This window comes from Eretmochelys imbricata, chromosome 7 (assembly GCF_965152235.1).
Source record: "Eretmochelys imbricata isolate rEreImb1 chromosome 7, rEreImb1.hap1, whole genome shotgun sequence".
Taxonomy (NCBI): domain Eukaryota; kingdom Metazoa; phylum Chordata; order Testudines; family Cheloniidae; genus Eretmochelys; species Eretmochelys imbricata.
Genome location: NC_135578.1, coordinates 40,379,145 through 40,396,121, shown reverse-complemented (window position 1 = coordinate 40,396,121; position 16,977 = coordinate 40,379,145). Strand labels below are relative to the sequence as shown.

General features: G+C 40.7%; 1 protein-coding gene across 4 annotated transcripts in view; it reads left to right on the top strand.

The window, feature by feature from the left end:
• ATP2B2 (ATPase plasma membrane Ca2+ transporting 2) overlaps nt 1-16,977 on the top strand; it is a 330,044-nt gene that overhangs the window by 256,053 nt on the left and 57,014 nt on the right. For all 4 annotated transcript variants that reach the window (XM_077821231.1, XM_077821230.1, XM_077821229.1 and 1 more), the window contains 2 exons: nt 10,408-10,587; nt 13,846-13,933. In XM_077821231.1, coding sequence (XP_077677357.1) covers nt 10,408-10,587; nt 13,846-13,933 — 268 coding nt within the window. The remainder of the gene's footprint in view (nt 1-10,407; nt 10,588-13,845; nt 13,934-16,977) is intronic.

Below are 16,977 nucleotides of genomic sequence, written 5' to 3'. Positions count from 1 at the left end.
GCCAAAGATTGTTGGTTGGGTCTAGAATCCCGCCATTAATAGGCATTGCTAAACATAACTGGGTATAAGATATCCAACAGTTTGTATGATTTTTTCCTGGAGTATTTCTAGTGGTATTTCTAGGGTTTCAGCCATCCTTTTAAGGAGCTTTGAAGCTTTAAAATCACCCATCATAAATGGCACTGATGAAGTGACAGCTTCATCTGCTGAAGATGAAGAAAATTCCAAAGGAGTCAAAGGATCTCTCTGATAATAAAATTATCACCCCCTCACTTTGTATTTCTTGGCCCTGTGTCCACACATCTTCCCTTTGGGACTACTGAACCATTCTTTGAGGTTCACTGGTAGAGGAGATTTACCCATAGACATAGGGCGACTGATACTACCTTGGGCAGAATGCTGTGAATGAAACCTATAAGGATACGGCATGAGGCATCAAAGAGGGGACTGAGGGGAACTGTGACCCATACCCCAGGCTGCCACGCCTGGAGAAAAGAGCTGGGTCCAGCCCTGTGGGACAGGAGCTGCTGCTGCAGGGTGAGTGTGCGCTGGGCTCACTCTCCAGGGTGCTCCCTTCCTTCCCCCCATGTGTCTCCCCTCCTCACCGGTCAGAGCTAGGATTGTGCTGCCACGGCAGAGGTGCTGCTGCAGGTTGGTGACAGTTTAGTATAGTGCACACATTGAGTCAGGAGAGTGGGATCCACGTGGACAGATACCTGAAGAAGAACTTTATATACAGTGATGTAAGTACCATGTTCTGGTTGTCTGTTGGGATGGTCTGTGATAATCACTGTTGCTTTATTGTCACTATTTGCTGTTCGCTCAGGCTACTTTAATATGAGCTAATGATTTGACATGCTTTAATTCTGATCAGTGGAGGCCAAGCTGTCATGACCAGGATGAGGGTGGTCAGACCTAGTGGTTGGAACAGGAGTTGAGAGTCAAGCCGAGTCTATCACATTTTACTATGTATTTTATATTATAGTGAATTATAAGTCCAATATTTTTATATACGTGCAGATTTATGTGTCTTATTAACATATTGTTAAGAAAATAGCATTTTAAGTTAGTTTAACCATTTTTAGGATTCTGTTATTGAATGATGAACCCAAGGAATGGATTTGACAGTTATTTTTTCAATGATCTGAAAACTCTCATTTAATGTGACTGTTGTTAGTGTGTTTTTGTGAGAAAACTGTTTCTGCTCTCCTATCTCATGGGGAATTATTTCTTATGAGCATAAAGTAAAAAATGAATAGTGGTGCTAACAATAAGGAGGTCAACTCTGAAGTCTATTTAATAGATCAAAGAAAATGAAGTCAGAAAAACATTTTATTTCCAAACAATTATTTAACTAATTAATTGAATCCCTCACAATTAAATGTTGATATGGAAAATGTTACAACACATGTTCATTTCAAAACATTCAGTAAAATTTACGCCCTTTCAAAATTTCACCAAGAATTTGCCAAAAAACTTCAGATGAGTCTAGGCTCATATTTTTTCCAATCCTTTTTTTTAATATAGTACTAAAACAATGGAGTAATGAGTCATTTAAAAATTGTATTCAAATTACTAAAAACTCTCAGAAGTCCATAACTTATGGTAAAATAAAAGTTGCCAAAATGTCTTGGAACAGAGTATTTGAGGAAAATAAAACTGCAAAAAACATGTTCTTCTGGGATAGCTCCTTAGGAAGGAAATAGCTGACTTTTAGTTAAAGGGTAGTTAGGTGACAGAATTTGCCATTACAGCCCCAAATTGCCATTGTTTCTAGCAGGGACTCCATTAATTTAGCAGAACAAAACTGACAATATCATGTAGAAATGTCACTGTCCGTCAAGAAGAGCTCTGTGTAAGCTTGAAAACATGTCTGTCTCACCACCAGAAGTTGGTCCAATTAAAGATATTACCTCACTCACTGCACCTTAAAGCATTTTAGAGGAAAAAACAGAAGAGCGAAGAATATTACTATAAATGTGTCTTTTAATTAGCTTAATCTTGGTGGAAGTCATGATTTATCCTGCAAGAAATGGCAAGTCATGGAGCTGTGATAAAATTAATGAAAAGTCATAACTCTGACAACTTGTTCAGGTATTTGTTTTAACATTAAATAACGTTTTAGAGGGAAAGCCTCATTTCCTCTTTTCCTAAGATGCTTCTGGGAGTTAGCACAAGTGAAAATATAGCCTTTTCTACTTTCACAAACCTAACCTCATGGATTGCTACAGTGATGCTTAACCTCTGCTGTGCCAAAGGTGTCCCACTGACACCTTTCTTGGAGGGTTTGAGAATTGTGCCTATTATGAATATGTACATCTCTATCAGATTTATTTTTAAAAAAGCCCACAGCTAATGCAAAAAGCCTGCTTGTGGTTGCATTACCCTCAATAATAAATAGAAATTGTTTGGATGAATTCAGCAGCAATAAAACCAGTTATTGATTAGCTTTGTCTTTCTCTCTTGCCTGAGAGCTAGTAGGCAGAGACCTTGTTCTGAGTGTTGTATACTCCTATATGTAGGTTCACCCATTCAAAAATTCTCTGATTTACCCATACTGGTTAATTCTCACACACTTCTATATCTTCACCCCAAGCTGTGCTGTACATCTTTTATGTTGGGTTAAGTTTTGTACTTGATGTTACATTTGGAAATATTCAAGAAGGCAAGCAACTAAAGCAGCATCTTGTACCTGTAGAGATCTGTCTCTGAATTTTGAGACAACCTCCCTGAGCCAGGGTTAATGAATCTTGTTCACACGTCAATCACTCACCCATTTGCCAACTTGCACCCACTATCTTTTACATCACATCTCAGTTTGGCCCATTGGTTGTCAGCAGATTCAGATAGAGATTGCTGCATCAGGCTACTTTAAGCTTATATCCAGAAAGCTTTCTCTGCATTCATAGATGCTAGAAGCTTGATTCTTTGTAAATGTAAGCTTAGGTTCTGTGGAAACAGCTTGGAGATGTGTCAGTTTCTACTGCCCACTCAGTCTGCCAATGTAGTCTCTTACCTACATAAATAAAAAAGAAAATATGAGCAATATTTTGAGTATAGTTGCTCTACACAGAGTTAAACTAGACACTGCCCACCAGCTGTCCAAAAATAAGAATAGGATTATATCTTTTCTTAGATATTATTTTGATGTGCATATGAAACTAGGTTCTGCCTCAATGAACTTGCTTAATAGAACTGGCATTTCAAATAGAAGCCTTCATTTTCTCTTCTTTACACTGGGACTATAATTTTCCTCCTTTGTGCCCCATATTCTACTTCTGGCTTCCAAACTGTCATCTCAATCTCTCAAATCCTGTAAGTGAGGGAGTCATGTTGTTCAAAACTGCTGCTAAGGTCATTTTAAATTTACAAGCAGGACATATGCAGAATAACAAAATCTGGCAACTCAGTCAATCACTTGGGAGCCACCTACGCAAGTTGCAGATTGCTTATGAGCTTAATTGGTGCTATTTTCCAGTGCTACCACATCTTCAGGTTGACCAAAAGAGGTTTCCAGACCAGACTCACAGGGGGAGGTGGGAATGCTACTTGTAGGTCATAGATACATAGGTCATAGGCAGATAAACTTCTGTCCATTATTCATTCTTTTTTTCTTGCCTGTTAATGCTATTACATTATTTGTACTGACTGAGAGCCATTCTGTAAACAGCAGATATTCTTGACGTATCCTGAAGGTGGAGTAGTTTACTTAGGGCCCATGAAAAGCTCAGATTTATTACTCTTATAGCCCAGCTTTTATTTTAGTGATCTGCATTTGGCTCACCTAGTTACGACCTCTGGTTTACCAGGTAAATGGAAGAGAGAAGAACAGCACAAATGACCACATGAGCTGTCTCATGCCAAGTGAGCATCTGTCTGAATTGCTTTAGAAGCATTAGGCTCATTTCTAATTCTACCACGTTAGTGAATGTTGTTACTTTTTTGGAAGGAAAAACGTCTTTGTAATGATGCAAATGTCAGTGTGTCCCATACTTGCTGCTACACAGGAAGGTGAAAACCCTTGCAATGCATGTAACCAATTGTGCAATGTTGAACGTGATGGAAAAATTCCTTCCCAGCCCCTTTTGTTATCGGTTTATGTCCTGAAGCATGAGATTGGACTATCCTCTTAGTTTATATTGACTTCTAGGATGTTCTTATTTCTATAGTAAAGTTAGAGCATAGCAAATAACATTGGATTTTCAATGATAAATAGTAGTGCAGGTACATAAGAACATAAGAATGGCCATACTGGGTCAGACCAAAGGTCCATCCATCCCAGTATCTTGTCTACCGACAGTGGCCAATGCCAGGTGCCCCAGAGGGAGTGAACCTAACAGGTAATGATTAAGTGATCTCTCTCCTGCCATCCATTTCCACCCTCTGACAAACAGAGGCTAGGGACACCATTCCTTACCCATCCTGGCTAATAGCCATTAATGGACTTAACCTCCATGAGTTTATCCAGTTCTCTTTTAAACCCTGTTATAGTCTTAGCCTTCACAACCTCCTCAGGCAAGGAGTTCCACAGGTTGACTGTGCACTGTGTGAAGAAGAACTTCCTTTTATTTGTTTTAAACCTGCTGACCATTAATTTCATTTGGTGGCCCCTAGTTCTTATATTATAGGAACAAGTAAATAACTTTTCCTTATTCACTTTCTCCACACCACTCATGATTTTATGTACCTCTATCATACCCCCCCTTAGTCTTCACTTTTCCAAGCTGAAAAGTCCTAGCCTCTTTAATCTCTCCTCATATGGGACCCATTCCAAACCCCTAATCATTTTAGTTGCCCTTTTCTGAAACTTTTCTAATGCCAGTATATCTTTTTTGAGATGAGGGGACCACATCTATACACAGTATTCAAGATGTGGGCGTACCATGGATTTATATAAGGGCAATAAGATATTCTCCATCTTATTCTCGATCCCTTTTTTAATTATGCCTAACATCCCATTAGTTGAATCCCTAACAGACGTAAAAGTTGCAATTATTCAACAAAAAAACTTCAAAAACAGACTCCAATAAGAAGCCACAAAACTGGAATTAATCTGCAAACTGGACACCATTAAATTAGGCTTGAATAAAGACTGGGAGTGGATGAGTCATTACACTAACTAAAAACTATTTCCACATGCTAATTTGCCCCCTACTGTTACTCACACCTTCTTGTCAACTGTTTGAAATGGGCCATCCTGATTATCACTACAAACGTTTTTTTTTTCTCCTGCTGATAATAGCCCACTTTAATCGATTGGTCTCGTTAAGAGTTGGTATGGCAAGCCCCATTTTTTCATGTTTTCTGTGTGTGTGTGTGTGTATATCTATCTAACTACCTATCTATCTAAAATCTTCCTACTGTATTTTCCACTGAATGCATCCAATGAAGTGAGCTACAGCTCACAAAAGCTCATGCTCAAATAAATTGGTTAGTCTCTAAGGCCACAAGTCCTCCTTGTTCTTTCTGCTGATAGAGACTAACATGGCTAGCACTTCTGTTTCTTGGCTGAGCTATTCCAATGATCAGTGACAGAGGCCCTTGCTGTTAAAACATGTACCCCTTATTTCCAGTCTGAATATTCCTAGCTTCGACTTCCAACCATTAGATCTTGTTATGTCTTTGTCTGGTAGATTAAAGAGCCCTGAAGTATTGGATGTACTCTCCCTGTATACATACTTATAGACTATGATCATATAACTTCTTAATTTTCTCTTTGATTACTTTCTCAGAGAGAAGGTTAATTGTTATGAATAGAGCCATGGACTGGTTTTGAGTCCAAAGAAAGTATTATAATTTGCTGGGAAAGCCACTTTTATGTATATCAAGGAGAAAGAGATATCATTTAGATCTTTCACACTTTTACATATTCTTAAAAAATGTCCTTGGGTTGAAAGTTTCTACCATCCAAAATAGTTTCACTATGGTTGTAAAAGTTACAAAATTTCTATATTTTGAAATATCATTTTTGATGATGCAGTTTGTTAAATTTGATAAAATATGTAACAATCTTGTGTCCAAATTACAAATTTAGTGTTGAATATTCATCAAATAATTGTGTTTTTAAAACTATTTCTGAAGATATGTACAATGCAATTTAATATTAGTTACATTTCTACTTTAATTTCTGGATTACTAAGAGTTCATTTTATCTGGGCTGACCAACTGAGTTTAAACATGGATACAGGAAAACACGTACTGCCTTCAGAAAGAATGAGGTGCTTCTCACTTACTAATATTAGCAATCAACCTTTGTCTCCCACGTTCACCAAAACTACTGCATTGTACAAACATGCTTATTACAATAAATTATGTTTAATAAAATGGCCCTCAATGGCCCATGTCCTTGATATACATAAAAGGGGCTTTCCTAGCAGATTCTAATACTTTCTTTGGACTCAAAACCAGTCCATAGCTCTATTGATCTTTATAGCAGGCAGTGAATTCAGGGGTTTTAAGCTTAGACTGTGTCTGAATACAAAGTCTCAGAATTTGGATGTGATAAGACAGTTAGGGGCCAATCCTGTGAGGTGCTGACTGATCACTATCTGCAAAGTGCTGAGTGCCCTCTGCTTCCATTAATGTCAACCACAGTGGAAGGTACTCAGTACCTCTCAGGATTTGGCCCCAATACACTTTTTCTCAAGGCTCACTCCTGTTCTAGATCCATATATTTTTAATAACACTTCACTCTAGGATCTGGATGCATCTGATAGTTCTTGATAGTGGGGTCATCAGTTACATTCATTTGGTGTACATCCACTCACACATAGGCTTCATCACTCCACTGTCCTAAATGACTTTGCTAGGGCTTTGAATTCATAAGGTGAATGCTTATTAGGAATTTTCTAACTATCTTGCTTAGTCGAGACCTTTAGAATAAAGAAGAATGGATATGAACTTGAAATGAGTTTTTCTGTGATACTGTGTTATTCACCTACTCCACACAGGGGTGTTTGGCTTATTTGTAAAGGACTTTGGGATCCTCTGGGGGGAAAGGAACTACATTAGTGCATACTGTTTTTATCATTCACTGAGTGGTATAGAGTTGGCGTGTGCACACGCATGAAAAACTGTCCCTTCCATAATGAGTTCCAAATGTACTCAGACAATCGAATCTGGATTTTCCTAAAAAGACAACTCTCCACATCTTGACCCCCTCAAAGGGTAACTTTGAGGGAGACAGATCCATAGTTTTTTCTAATACTTTGTGATAATTCTCCTTCTGCTTTTAGGAGTCTTGAAGCAAAAACAGCTGGATGTGCTTACTCAGATTGCTCTAAAGTGTTTTGTTTTGAATTTCACTGGCTTGCATCTACATTAGTGGGTCAGATGCTGTATGGTGAACTTTAAGAACAACATGCTTGCTTTGAGAGTAAGCTCGTTAGGCATGGGCTGTGTTTTCTTCTGGTTTTTACAGCACCGACTTCAGGGTTATGACTTAATAAATAAATATTATCCTTGAAGAAATAAGTTATTCAGACCAACCTATATCTACTACCCATTACAGCAGACTATGCAAACTTTGTTGGAACATGCATTATTTTCAATAGGTCTACAGCAAGCAAAGCATTTTTTTAAGATACCACTATCCTAACTGTCTTATCTTTAAAGGTCATACTTAATGGTCCTGCAAAGACAGTACAGTACGTGATAGACCAGGGAATGAAAACTGCAGTGTTGGTGTTTTAAAATGAATGTCTCTAACCTGTTTATCTCCATTCTCTCTCGCTGTAAAAGGGTGCTAACTGATCGTATTGATCCACTATTTATAATAATTCCAAAAAACAAACGAAAAACCCTGTTGCATATTTTTCCTATCTCTCTACAGCATATTGATTTTCACTTAATTACCTAATACTGAACCTTTTTTTTTTTTTGAATGACCTCCCAGATGACAATCAAAGAACAATCATTTATTGTGCTAGAAATGCCCATGACTCCACTGCATGGCCAGGAAGGTTTGGATGGATTTAGTGTCTATACATTCTTGTAGAATTTCCCTGAGCTTTAATTAATAAGTTGAATAATAAATAATCTATGGAAGCACATTGTGCACAGCTGGAATAATGAAGTCGCATTTCTGCATGAGTTTTTGATACTGAATATCATTTTGGTAGTACAGCATGACAACTGGGTATTTATAGCAAATTTATTAATATTTAGGCAGCTTCTCTGGGCTCTTCTTCAGCATTTCCTGAAGCCCTGTCAACTTATTTTCCACTAGAAGCAAGAGGCTGATCAAAAGTAGTAGAACATTTGTGCTGTTTAATATCTGAAAAGTGCAGTTACCTAATTAAAATGTTTGTGTCCTAAGTAATGAAAGTCTTTTTGCAACGTGTGTCATGGACTTTGGAACAGAAGCATCTCTTTATTAAATGAAAATAGCTGCTAAGATGAAGAAATGTACAATGAAAAAAAGTCAGTTTTCATTTCATTTCCAGAGAATCATGTTTTATCTCAATGTCCTTTGTTTTGGCTGTCTTTATGGGCCAAATCATGGTCTTGCAGCTCCACTTGCTGTGGAGAAATGTAATGTTGTGTGAACTAGCATAAGGAGCTCTAGATGGATCTTCCACTCTGGGAGAACCACTAAGCCCTGCCTCCTCCTCGGGGAGTGGGGGGAGTGCAGTCCCAGATTTTTAAGGATGATGGAGATGTCGTAAACATACACGGAGCCTTCTAAATGCATGCAGGAGGAGCTGACCACCTCAGCTGACTGATACCACGGAGCAATAGTACTTGCAGAAAACACCAAAACAGAGTTGTCAGAAGGAAGAGGTTGCATCAAAAATCTAATCTGGAGGAGGGAGAGTAGGGGGCCATTTTAGACTCCTCTCTCCTAATACCCCAAGACTAGAGGTATGGGTCTTTAGTAGAAAGTGGGCTCCATCTCCTCTGTCGAGCTCCACTTCTCCCTGTGATGCCTCCCCCCAATATGTTTGCTTCTGAAATAGCATGACATCCTCAGGGTCTATCAGGCTGGTGCTGAGTCGTCGTAGGCAGAAGGAATGGGCAAATCAGCTTCTCTATTCCTGCATATTCTAGCCAGCATTTAGCTGTATGTCATTTCACCACTACAGAAACCATTGTTCCAAAAGTATATTTAATGATGTACCACTTTTTAAATCTTTGCATAAAATTCCAGCTATTTTGATGACATAAATAGAGGATGTGCGGCTGACAGGGTTCCATGCATACCCCTGTGTTTATTCTGTGTACACAATGAGCCTTCAACACTGAAGAAAAATATATATGCCAGATATTTAGTGCAAACTTATTTTTGCACTTTGCAAGGCACAGGGGATTGACTGGAGAACGCCTGGACACACACACACACAGAACCACACTGCTATGCACCACTTAGTCTATGCAGGAGAAGAGCCGTGATCCCAACCATATACAGAGATTTGCAGATGTGAGACTCCCCATTTTGCAGCATCAGGATTCCCCTCCACAAGATAACGGGTGGGTGGGGAACTTTGTGGCCCTCAAATCAAGGTCAGTCAATCCTATGACTCCATGTGGCAGTTGGTTGCCAAGCATGATTAGACGCAGAAGCAGCATATTTCTGCATACTAGCCTTAAAGTTAGTGTGGTGATACTCAGACATGTATGTATGTATGTATGTATGAAACAAATGATAAAACTCCTCTTCGATGGTGCCTGGTTGTTCTTTTGTTTTTGATTTGGAAACTTCACATTCAAAAATGAAGCTAGGAGGCAGGCTCCTCTATGGGCAGGAGTCAAGCGGGAGGATTCTGCTACTTCATGTGAAACTACAGCTTTATTTCTGAGTTTCTTGGTTTTCTACTTTGTTTTAACTAAAATGTTCTGAAAAAAAATAGCAATCACTGAAACCATTGATATGTACTTGCAACTTTAATTCAATGTAGCCAAGATTTGGTGGGGCAGAATATATGTAATAACATAATCACTCATCTGAAGAACAGATATATTAATTGTAAATCATTTTAGAAAAATAGCTTCAATGTATTTAGTTCATCCTTATAATTCAATACATTTTTATTAAAAATTGTATGTTTACCAATGTGTCATATCTGAGGAGAACACGGAAGGAAAAAAGAAGGAAGGAATGGTGTTCTTGTTGGATCAAATGGAGCATTCCATGTTGAAACCTGTAGTCTCAGCAGGCTGTACCTCTATACTAAGGTTTAAGTCAGCTGCAAACGACTCCTTTTTAGTAAAAACTAGGGGTAGCTTATGGGGCTTCGGGCAAGTTGTGAGAGTATCTTTCAGATGGGCAGTTTAGATATTCCTGATCTGTGCCATGATTTTGTTCGTGTTTTATAAGTCCTATTTTTATCTCTAGGAATTGTTCACCTTTAAAAAATATGGCAATTTAAAAAACCGTAGCAGATTATGTATATTGTACTGTGTTTATAGGTCCCAGAAGCCATAAGAAAATGCCAGCGAGCTGGAATTACAGTCCGCATGGTCACTGGGGACAACATCAATACAGCTCGTGCCATCGCAATAAAGTGTGGAATTCTTCATCCAGGAGAAGATTTTCTCTGCATAGAGGGAAAGGAGTTTAACAGGAGGATCCGAAACGAGAAGGGAGAGGTAATTCATGAATTGAATATAAAGTAACTTTTTCCGATGTTATGTTTCATAAACTACAGTGAAGGATGGAGGAACACACTGTATTTCTCTTCTATTGTGATGTCCCTCACTTCAGTAGACAACGACCAGCCCAACAGCCTGACCGAAGGGATGGTTCGACTTCCAGTATTACTCCTTTGTTATTTCAAATGCCTCTGATAAACCAGCATGTTACATTTAACTTTTCTGAAAGTTATCTAATCAGTGACACTATCACAGTAGTGCTAACCCAGTTGAGCTCTTTTCTGAACCATGATATCAGACTGTTTCAAAAAGTACAAATTCAGAAAAGTTCTTTAACCTTCCACCCCCCAACTAATGAACCAAAAAACTCCCCAAAAACCCAACAGCAGGGCTCTCAGAGCTCACTAGCAACTGGCAGCCATACGGAGTCAGCCTCTAAATGCTGCAGCTTAGCTGGAGCTCTGCCTTCTTGCATCGAGTCTCATTTAAAATGTGGCTCCATTCTCAGATGAGACTACATAAGTGGTTACACCCAAGCAAACCTACTGAGACAACATGAGGGCAGAACTGTCAGACAATGGAGTTTGCTTGTGGGACACTGAGGGCACAGTCTGGCCTGCAGAACCTTTTCTCTTGGTGATGATGTGTGAGATGAAGAACTCAGCTGGATTTCCAGATCCCAGCTAGAGTTGGCAAGGCTAGTGAACAGAAACATCTTTCTACTTGTAGACTGAGCACATTCAATCTGGGAGCCCTCGAGACACTGCAGATATAGAACTCCACCTTGCTACTTTTAGAGTCAGATTCTGGAGTGGAGTCAGGGCCGGATTAAGACCTTTAGAGGCCCTAAGCACTGAAAAGGTTATGGTGCCCCCCCATATGTAATTCAAAATAAAATCAATACTGTACCGTAAAATAAAATTTTATTTTTCAAAATGACACAAAACTTACATGTATGCTGAAATTAAAATAGCTTCTTTCTAGATTTTCTGATTGCAAAATTCTGGATAAGTTCATCGAAGCTGACTCGACGAAGCATGTCCGCTTCCATACACAATAAGGAAAGTGAATCAAGTCTGTCCTGACACACTGTTGTTCTCTGAGGGTTTTTTATTCTTTTCAGCTGAGAAAAAGAGTGTTCTGCAGAGCAGTTAGTAATCATCAGTGTTAGAAAAATAAGTAGTGCGATCTCTACATTTGGAAATACACATTGTATTCCGTCTTTCAATATTGTGTCATGAAGATCAATGTGACTGAATTTCATTTTTCCTGTTTCATTAAACTTTCGCGCATATAACAGTGGAACTGCCGTACTTCTCCACAGAGATTCATGTTCAAGTCAACAGGGTATGAGTCAACTAGCTTTTGGGAACCTTCTGAATATTGTTCGTCAGATATCGTTTAGAAAAGAAAATCTACTTGATACTACTTTGTACACTTCACCTCTCCTCTTCATATGAGCTTCAAGTGTATCAATTATAGCGTAGTAAGTAGATACGCGAAATTTGTCTCTAGGATTCAATGCTGTTTCTGTTGCACTATCATTTGCTTGTTTTTTCCTGATTCGCTTGCGGGACTGGGCTTCTTTGTAGTTAGTATCAGGCAAGATATCTTTTGATATGTCTTCAAATCTTTCGAAATCATTCCTCAAAGTGTGTAAGTGGTCTGCTAATGATTGACAGAGGTCTGCACATGTTTTCAAATCCAATTCTTTTTCTTGGAGAGCTTGACTTGTGTGGTAAAAGTGTTGTAAAATTTCATTCCACATGGTCAACATGAATACAAACTCTAGTTCTTGCATCTTGTTTGCAGTGTTTTCTGCCTCTCATATAGTTTCTCCCTTTTGTGATTGGTCTTCAGCTATACTTTCTAATGCATCCACAATCTTTGAGTAGGACTCCAGAATTGCACTTGTTGCCACTGCATGTGCCTCCCAGCGAGTATTAGAAAGAGATTTCAACACACGATCATTGCCCAAATATATTTTAAGAACTGCCCATCGGTGTGTTGAGGCAGAGAAAAATGTATAAAGTAGCTGGACTGTTGAGAAAAAACGTACTGCCACCGGACAACAATCAACAGCTCTGCGGCCAACAAGATTGAGAGTGTGCAGCACATGGTATGAATATGGCTTCTAAAAGCTTCTTCTGCATTCCTTGATAACTCCCTGACATGTTGGCAGCGTTGTCATAAGATTGACCTATGCACTTTGAGAAATCTATTTTGCAAACTTGGCACAGATAATCCAGTACTTGATTTGCCATTTCTTCACCAGCGTGGCTTTTCAAATTGTGGAATGTTATAAATCGTTCAACTGGTTTTCCAGCTGTGGGAGACACATATCTTAGTACAATGCTCAATTGATCAATATGTGAAAGATCAGGTGTAGAGTCGACAGACAAACTGAAGTACCCAGCAGTACTTATTTCACCCACTAAAGCTGAACAAACTTTGTCACTCATTAGACCAATGAGTTCATCACATATTGTCTTGGATAAGTATGATGGGTTCCCTTTGCCAGCATTCCCATATTTTGAGATATGGCCTGCTAAAAATGGGTCAAACTGAACCACAAGCTCCAACAAGAATATAACTCAGAAGAATATATCAATAATAAAACATAAATTTATTGCAATACATGACAGGATCTGATTTCCTCGCATTATTTCGATCTACATTAGTAGGATGCCCCTCTGGTTTAGGTGGGGATAATTAATAAAAAGAGAACAGAAAAACGATGGGAAGAGTATGTAGTGGAGTGTAAGGAAGTCTAACAAAGTTCTGATTTTTCCCATGATGACTACTTGGATGCTTTTTTGAAATATCAAATATCAATTTTTTTCAAAAAAAAAATCTCATTTTTTTTGGTGCCCCCTGCTTTGCTGGTGCCCTAAGCACGTGCTTAGTCTGCCTATTGGGTAATCCAGCCCTGAGTGTAGTGATTCCGTAAGGCAATAAAAAGGCCACTTCTGTCCCTACGGTGAATCCTACCTACTTCAGCCAGCAATCAAGGCAATTCAGTAAGACAGTGTGGGGAACTCAGTGTCTCATGGCCCTACCTACCCTACCAGTAGTGCAGGCTGTTACTGTCATTTGGCTGGTCATTTCAGAGAGAGGTGGCTCCAGATTACCAGTGTAGGGCCTGATTCTCCTTTCATATCAGTTTTGAGTGTGAAAAGTGAAAACTTTGCTAGGCAGGAAAACATAGATCCAGATTTGCTTACGACAGGCTGATGATTGTATTATTATTTTCAGGTTGAGCAAGAACGTATTGACAAGATCTGGCCAAAACTACGAGTACTTGCTCGCTCGTCTCCCACAGACAAACACACTTTGGTGAAAGGTGAGTGCAAATAATCCATGTGTGCGTGAGTATTTATAGTAGCCATCGTTGTCTGATAGTGTCACCTACTGTTCTTGTTTTTGATATTACAATCCAGATACACAGCAATGTACTGTTGGGAGGGCAGAGTGGAGGGAGGAAGAGGAGGAGCCAGGAGCTAGCTGTGTTATTTCTCATGTCACAATTGTTTCACTCATCAGAGAGTTAGGCCAGGCCAGGTTTGGGCTAGAAACTTTGGCTAGTAGAGTAAGTGTTGGTCAGGGGTATGATTGTTTAACAACATTTCTCTACTGGGAAAAGCCCTAACATTGATGCAGTTATGCCACTATAAAAAAAAATGGAGTTTAGGGACAGGGTCCAGAGTGACCTAGTCAGATTGGAGGATTGGGCCAAAAGAAATCTGATGAGGTTCAACAAGGACAAGTGCAGAGTCCTCCACTTAGGAAGGAAGAATCCCATGCACCAATACAGGATGGGGACCGACTGGCTAAGCAGCAGTTCTGCAGAAAAGGACCTGGGGATTACAGTGGACGAGAACCTGGATATGAGTCAGCAGTGTGCTCTTGTTGCCAAGAAGGCCAACAGCATATCGGGCTGTATTAGTAGGAGCGTTGTCAGCAGATCGAGGGAATTGATTATTCCCCTCTATTTGGCACTGGTAAGGCCACGCCTGGAGTATCGTGTCCAGTTTTGGTCCACCCACTGGAGAAATTGGAGAGCACAGTGAAAATGATTAGGGGGCTAGGGCACATGACTTACCAGGAGAGGTGAGGGAACTGTGGTTATTTAGTCTGCAGAAGAGAAGAGTGAGGGGGGATTTGATAACAGCCTTCAACTACCTGAAAGGGGGTTCCAAAAAGGATGGAGCTAGGCTGTTCTCAGTGGTGGCAGATGACAGAACAGAAGCAATGGTCTTAAGTTGCAGTGGGGGAGGTCTAGGTTGGATATTAGGAAACACTATTTCACTCGGAGGGTGGTGAAGCACTGGAATGGGTTGCCTAGGGAGGTGGTGGAATCTCCATCCTTAGAGATTTTTAAGTCTGGCTTGACAAAGCCCTGGCTGGGATGGTTTAGTTGGTGATGGTTCTGCTTTGAGCAGGGGATTGGACCAGATGACCTCCTGAGGTCTCTTCCAACCCTAATCTTCTATGATTCTATGAAATGTTTTTGTGGAGAGCTTATTTTGTTTGAGAAGGCAATAGCAGTAAAATGCATTCTTTTGCTTGTATAAGCTGTGTCTACACTAGGAGGGTTTGCCACTATAGTTACACCAGCAAGCCCTTTCCAGTGTTGACAAGGCTTTAGTGATAGGGTAGAAACAGAGGGAAATATGAGGGAGGTGAGGAGAAATGTGTAAGAGAAGGGAAGGGAGGTGAGAGGAAACTCAACAAAAGTGGGGTTTTTTTGTTTTGTTTGGGTATGTCTATACTACGAAATTAGGTCGAATTTATAGAGGTCGTTTTTTTATAAATCGTTTTTACATAGTCAATTGTGTGTGTCCCCACACAAAATGCTCTAAGTGCATTAACTTGGCAGAATGCTTCCACAGTACTGAGGCTAGCGTCTACTTCCAGAGTGTTGCACTGTGGGTGGCTATCCCACAGTTCCCGCAGTCTCCGCCGCCCATTGGAATTCTGGGTTGAGATCCCAATGCCTGATGGGGCAAAAAAGATTGTCGCGGGTGGTTCTGGGTACATGTCATCAGGTCCTTCCTCCCTCCCTCCGTGAAAGCAATGGCAGACAATCGTTTTGCACCTTTTTTCCTGAGTTACCTGTGCAGATGCAATACCATGGCAAGCATGGAGACCACTCAGCTCACTGTCACCGTATGTCTCCTGGGTGCTGGCAGACGCAGTACTGCATTTCTACACAACAGCAGCAACCCATTGCCTTGTGGCAGCAGACGGTGCAATAGGCCTGAAAACCATCGTCATCGTGTCCGAGGTGCTCCTGGCCACCTCGGTAAGGTCGGTCAGGAGCGCCTGGGCAGACATGGGTGCAGGGACTAAATTAGGAGTGACTCGACCAGGTCATTCTTTTTAGTCCTGCAGGCAGTCCTATTGTACCATCTTACGGTGAGCAGGCAGGAGATGAAGATGGCTAGCAGTCCTATTACACCATCTTCTGCCGGACAGGCAGGAGATAAGGATGGCTAGCAGTCCTCTTGCACCATCTTCTGCCGAGCAGCCAGATGATGTGGATGGCTTGCAGCCCTACTGCACCGTCTGCTGCCAGCCAAAGATGTAAAAGATAGATGGAGAGGATCAAAACAAGAAATAGACCAGATTTGTTTTGTATTCATTTGCTCCCCCGTCCCTCCCTCCCTCCGTGAAATCAACGGCCAACAATTGTTTTGGTGAAGTCTGTCAGGGGCACCTTGAAAACTTCAATGGAGATTCAGTCCTGCCTGAAATAGCAGAGGGAGGGATAGCTTAGTGGGTTGAGCATTGGCCTGCTAAACCCAGGGGTTTGAGTTCAATCCTTGAGGGGGCCATTCTGTGTGACAGCTGTTTTTGTTTCTCCTTGATGTAAAGCCACCCCCTTTGTTGATTTTAATTCCCTGTAAGCCAACCCTGTAAGCCATGTCGTCTGTCACCCCTCCCTCCGTCAGAGCAACAGCAGACAATCGTTCCGCACCTTTGTTCTGTGCAGACGCCATACCACGGCAAGCATGGAGCCCGCTCAGATCACTTTGGCAAGTAGGAGCACATAAACACCACACGCATTATCCAGCAGTATATGCAGCACCAGAACCTGGCAAAGCGAAACCGGGCGAATAGGTGACGTCAGCGCAGTGATGAGAGTGATGAGGACATGGACACAGACTTCTCTCAAAGCACAGGCCCTGACAATGTGGGCATCATGGTGCTAATGAGGCAGGTTCATGCAGTGGAACGCCGATTTTGGGCCCGGGAAACAAGCACAGAGTGGTGGGACCACATAGCGTTGCAGGTCTGGGACGATTCTCAGTGGCTGCGAAACTTTCACATGCGTAAGGGCACTTTCATGGAACTTTGTGACTTGCTTTCTCCTGCCCTGAAGCT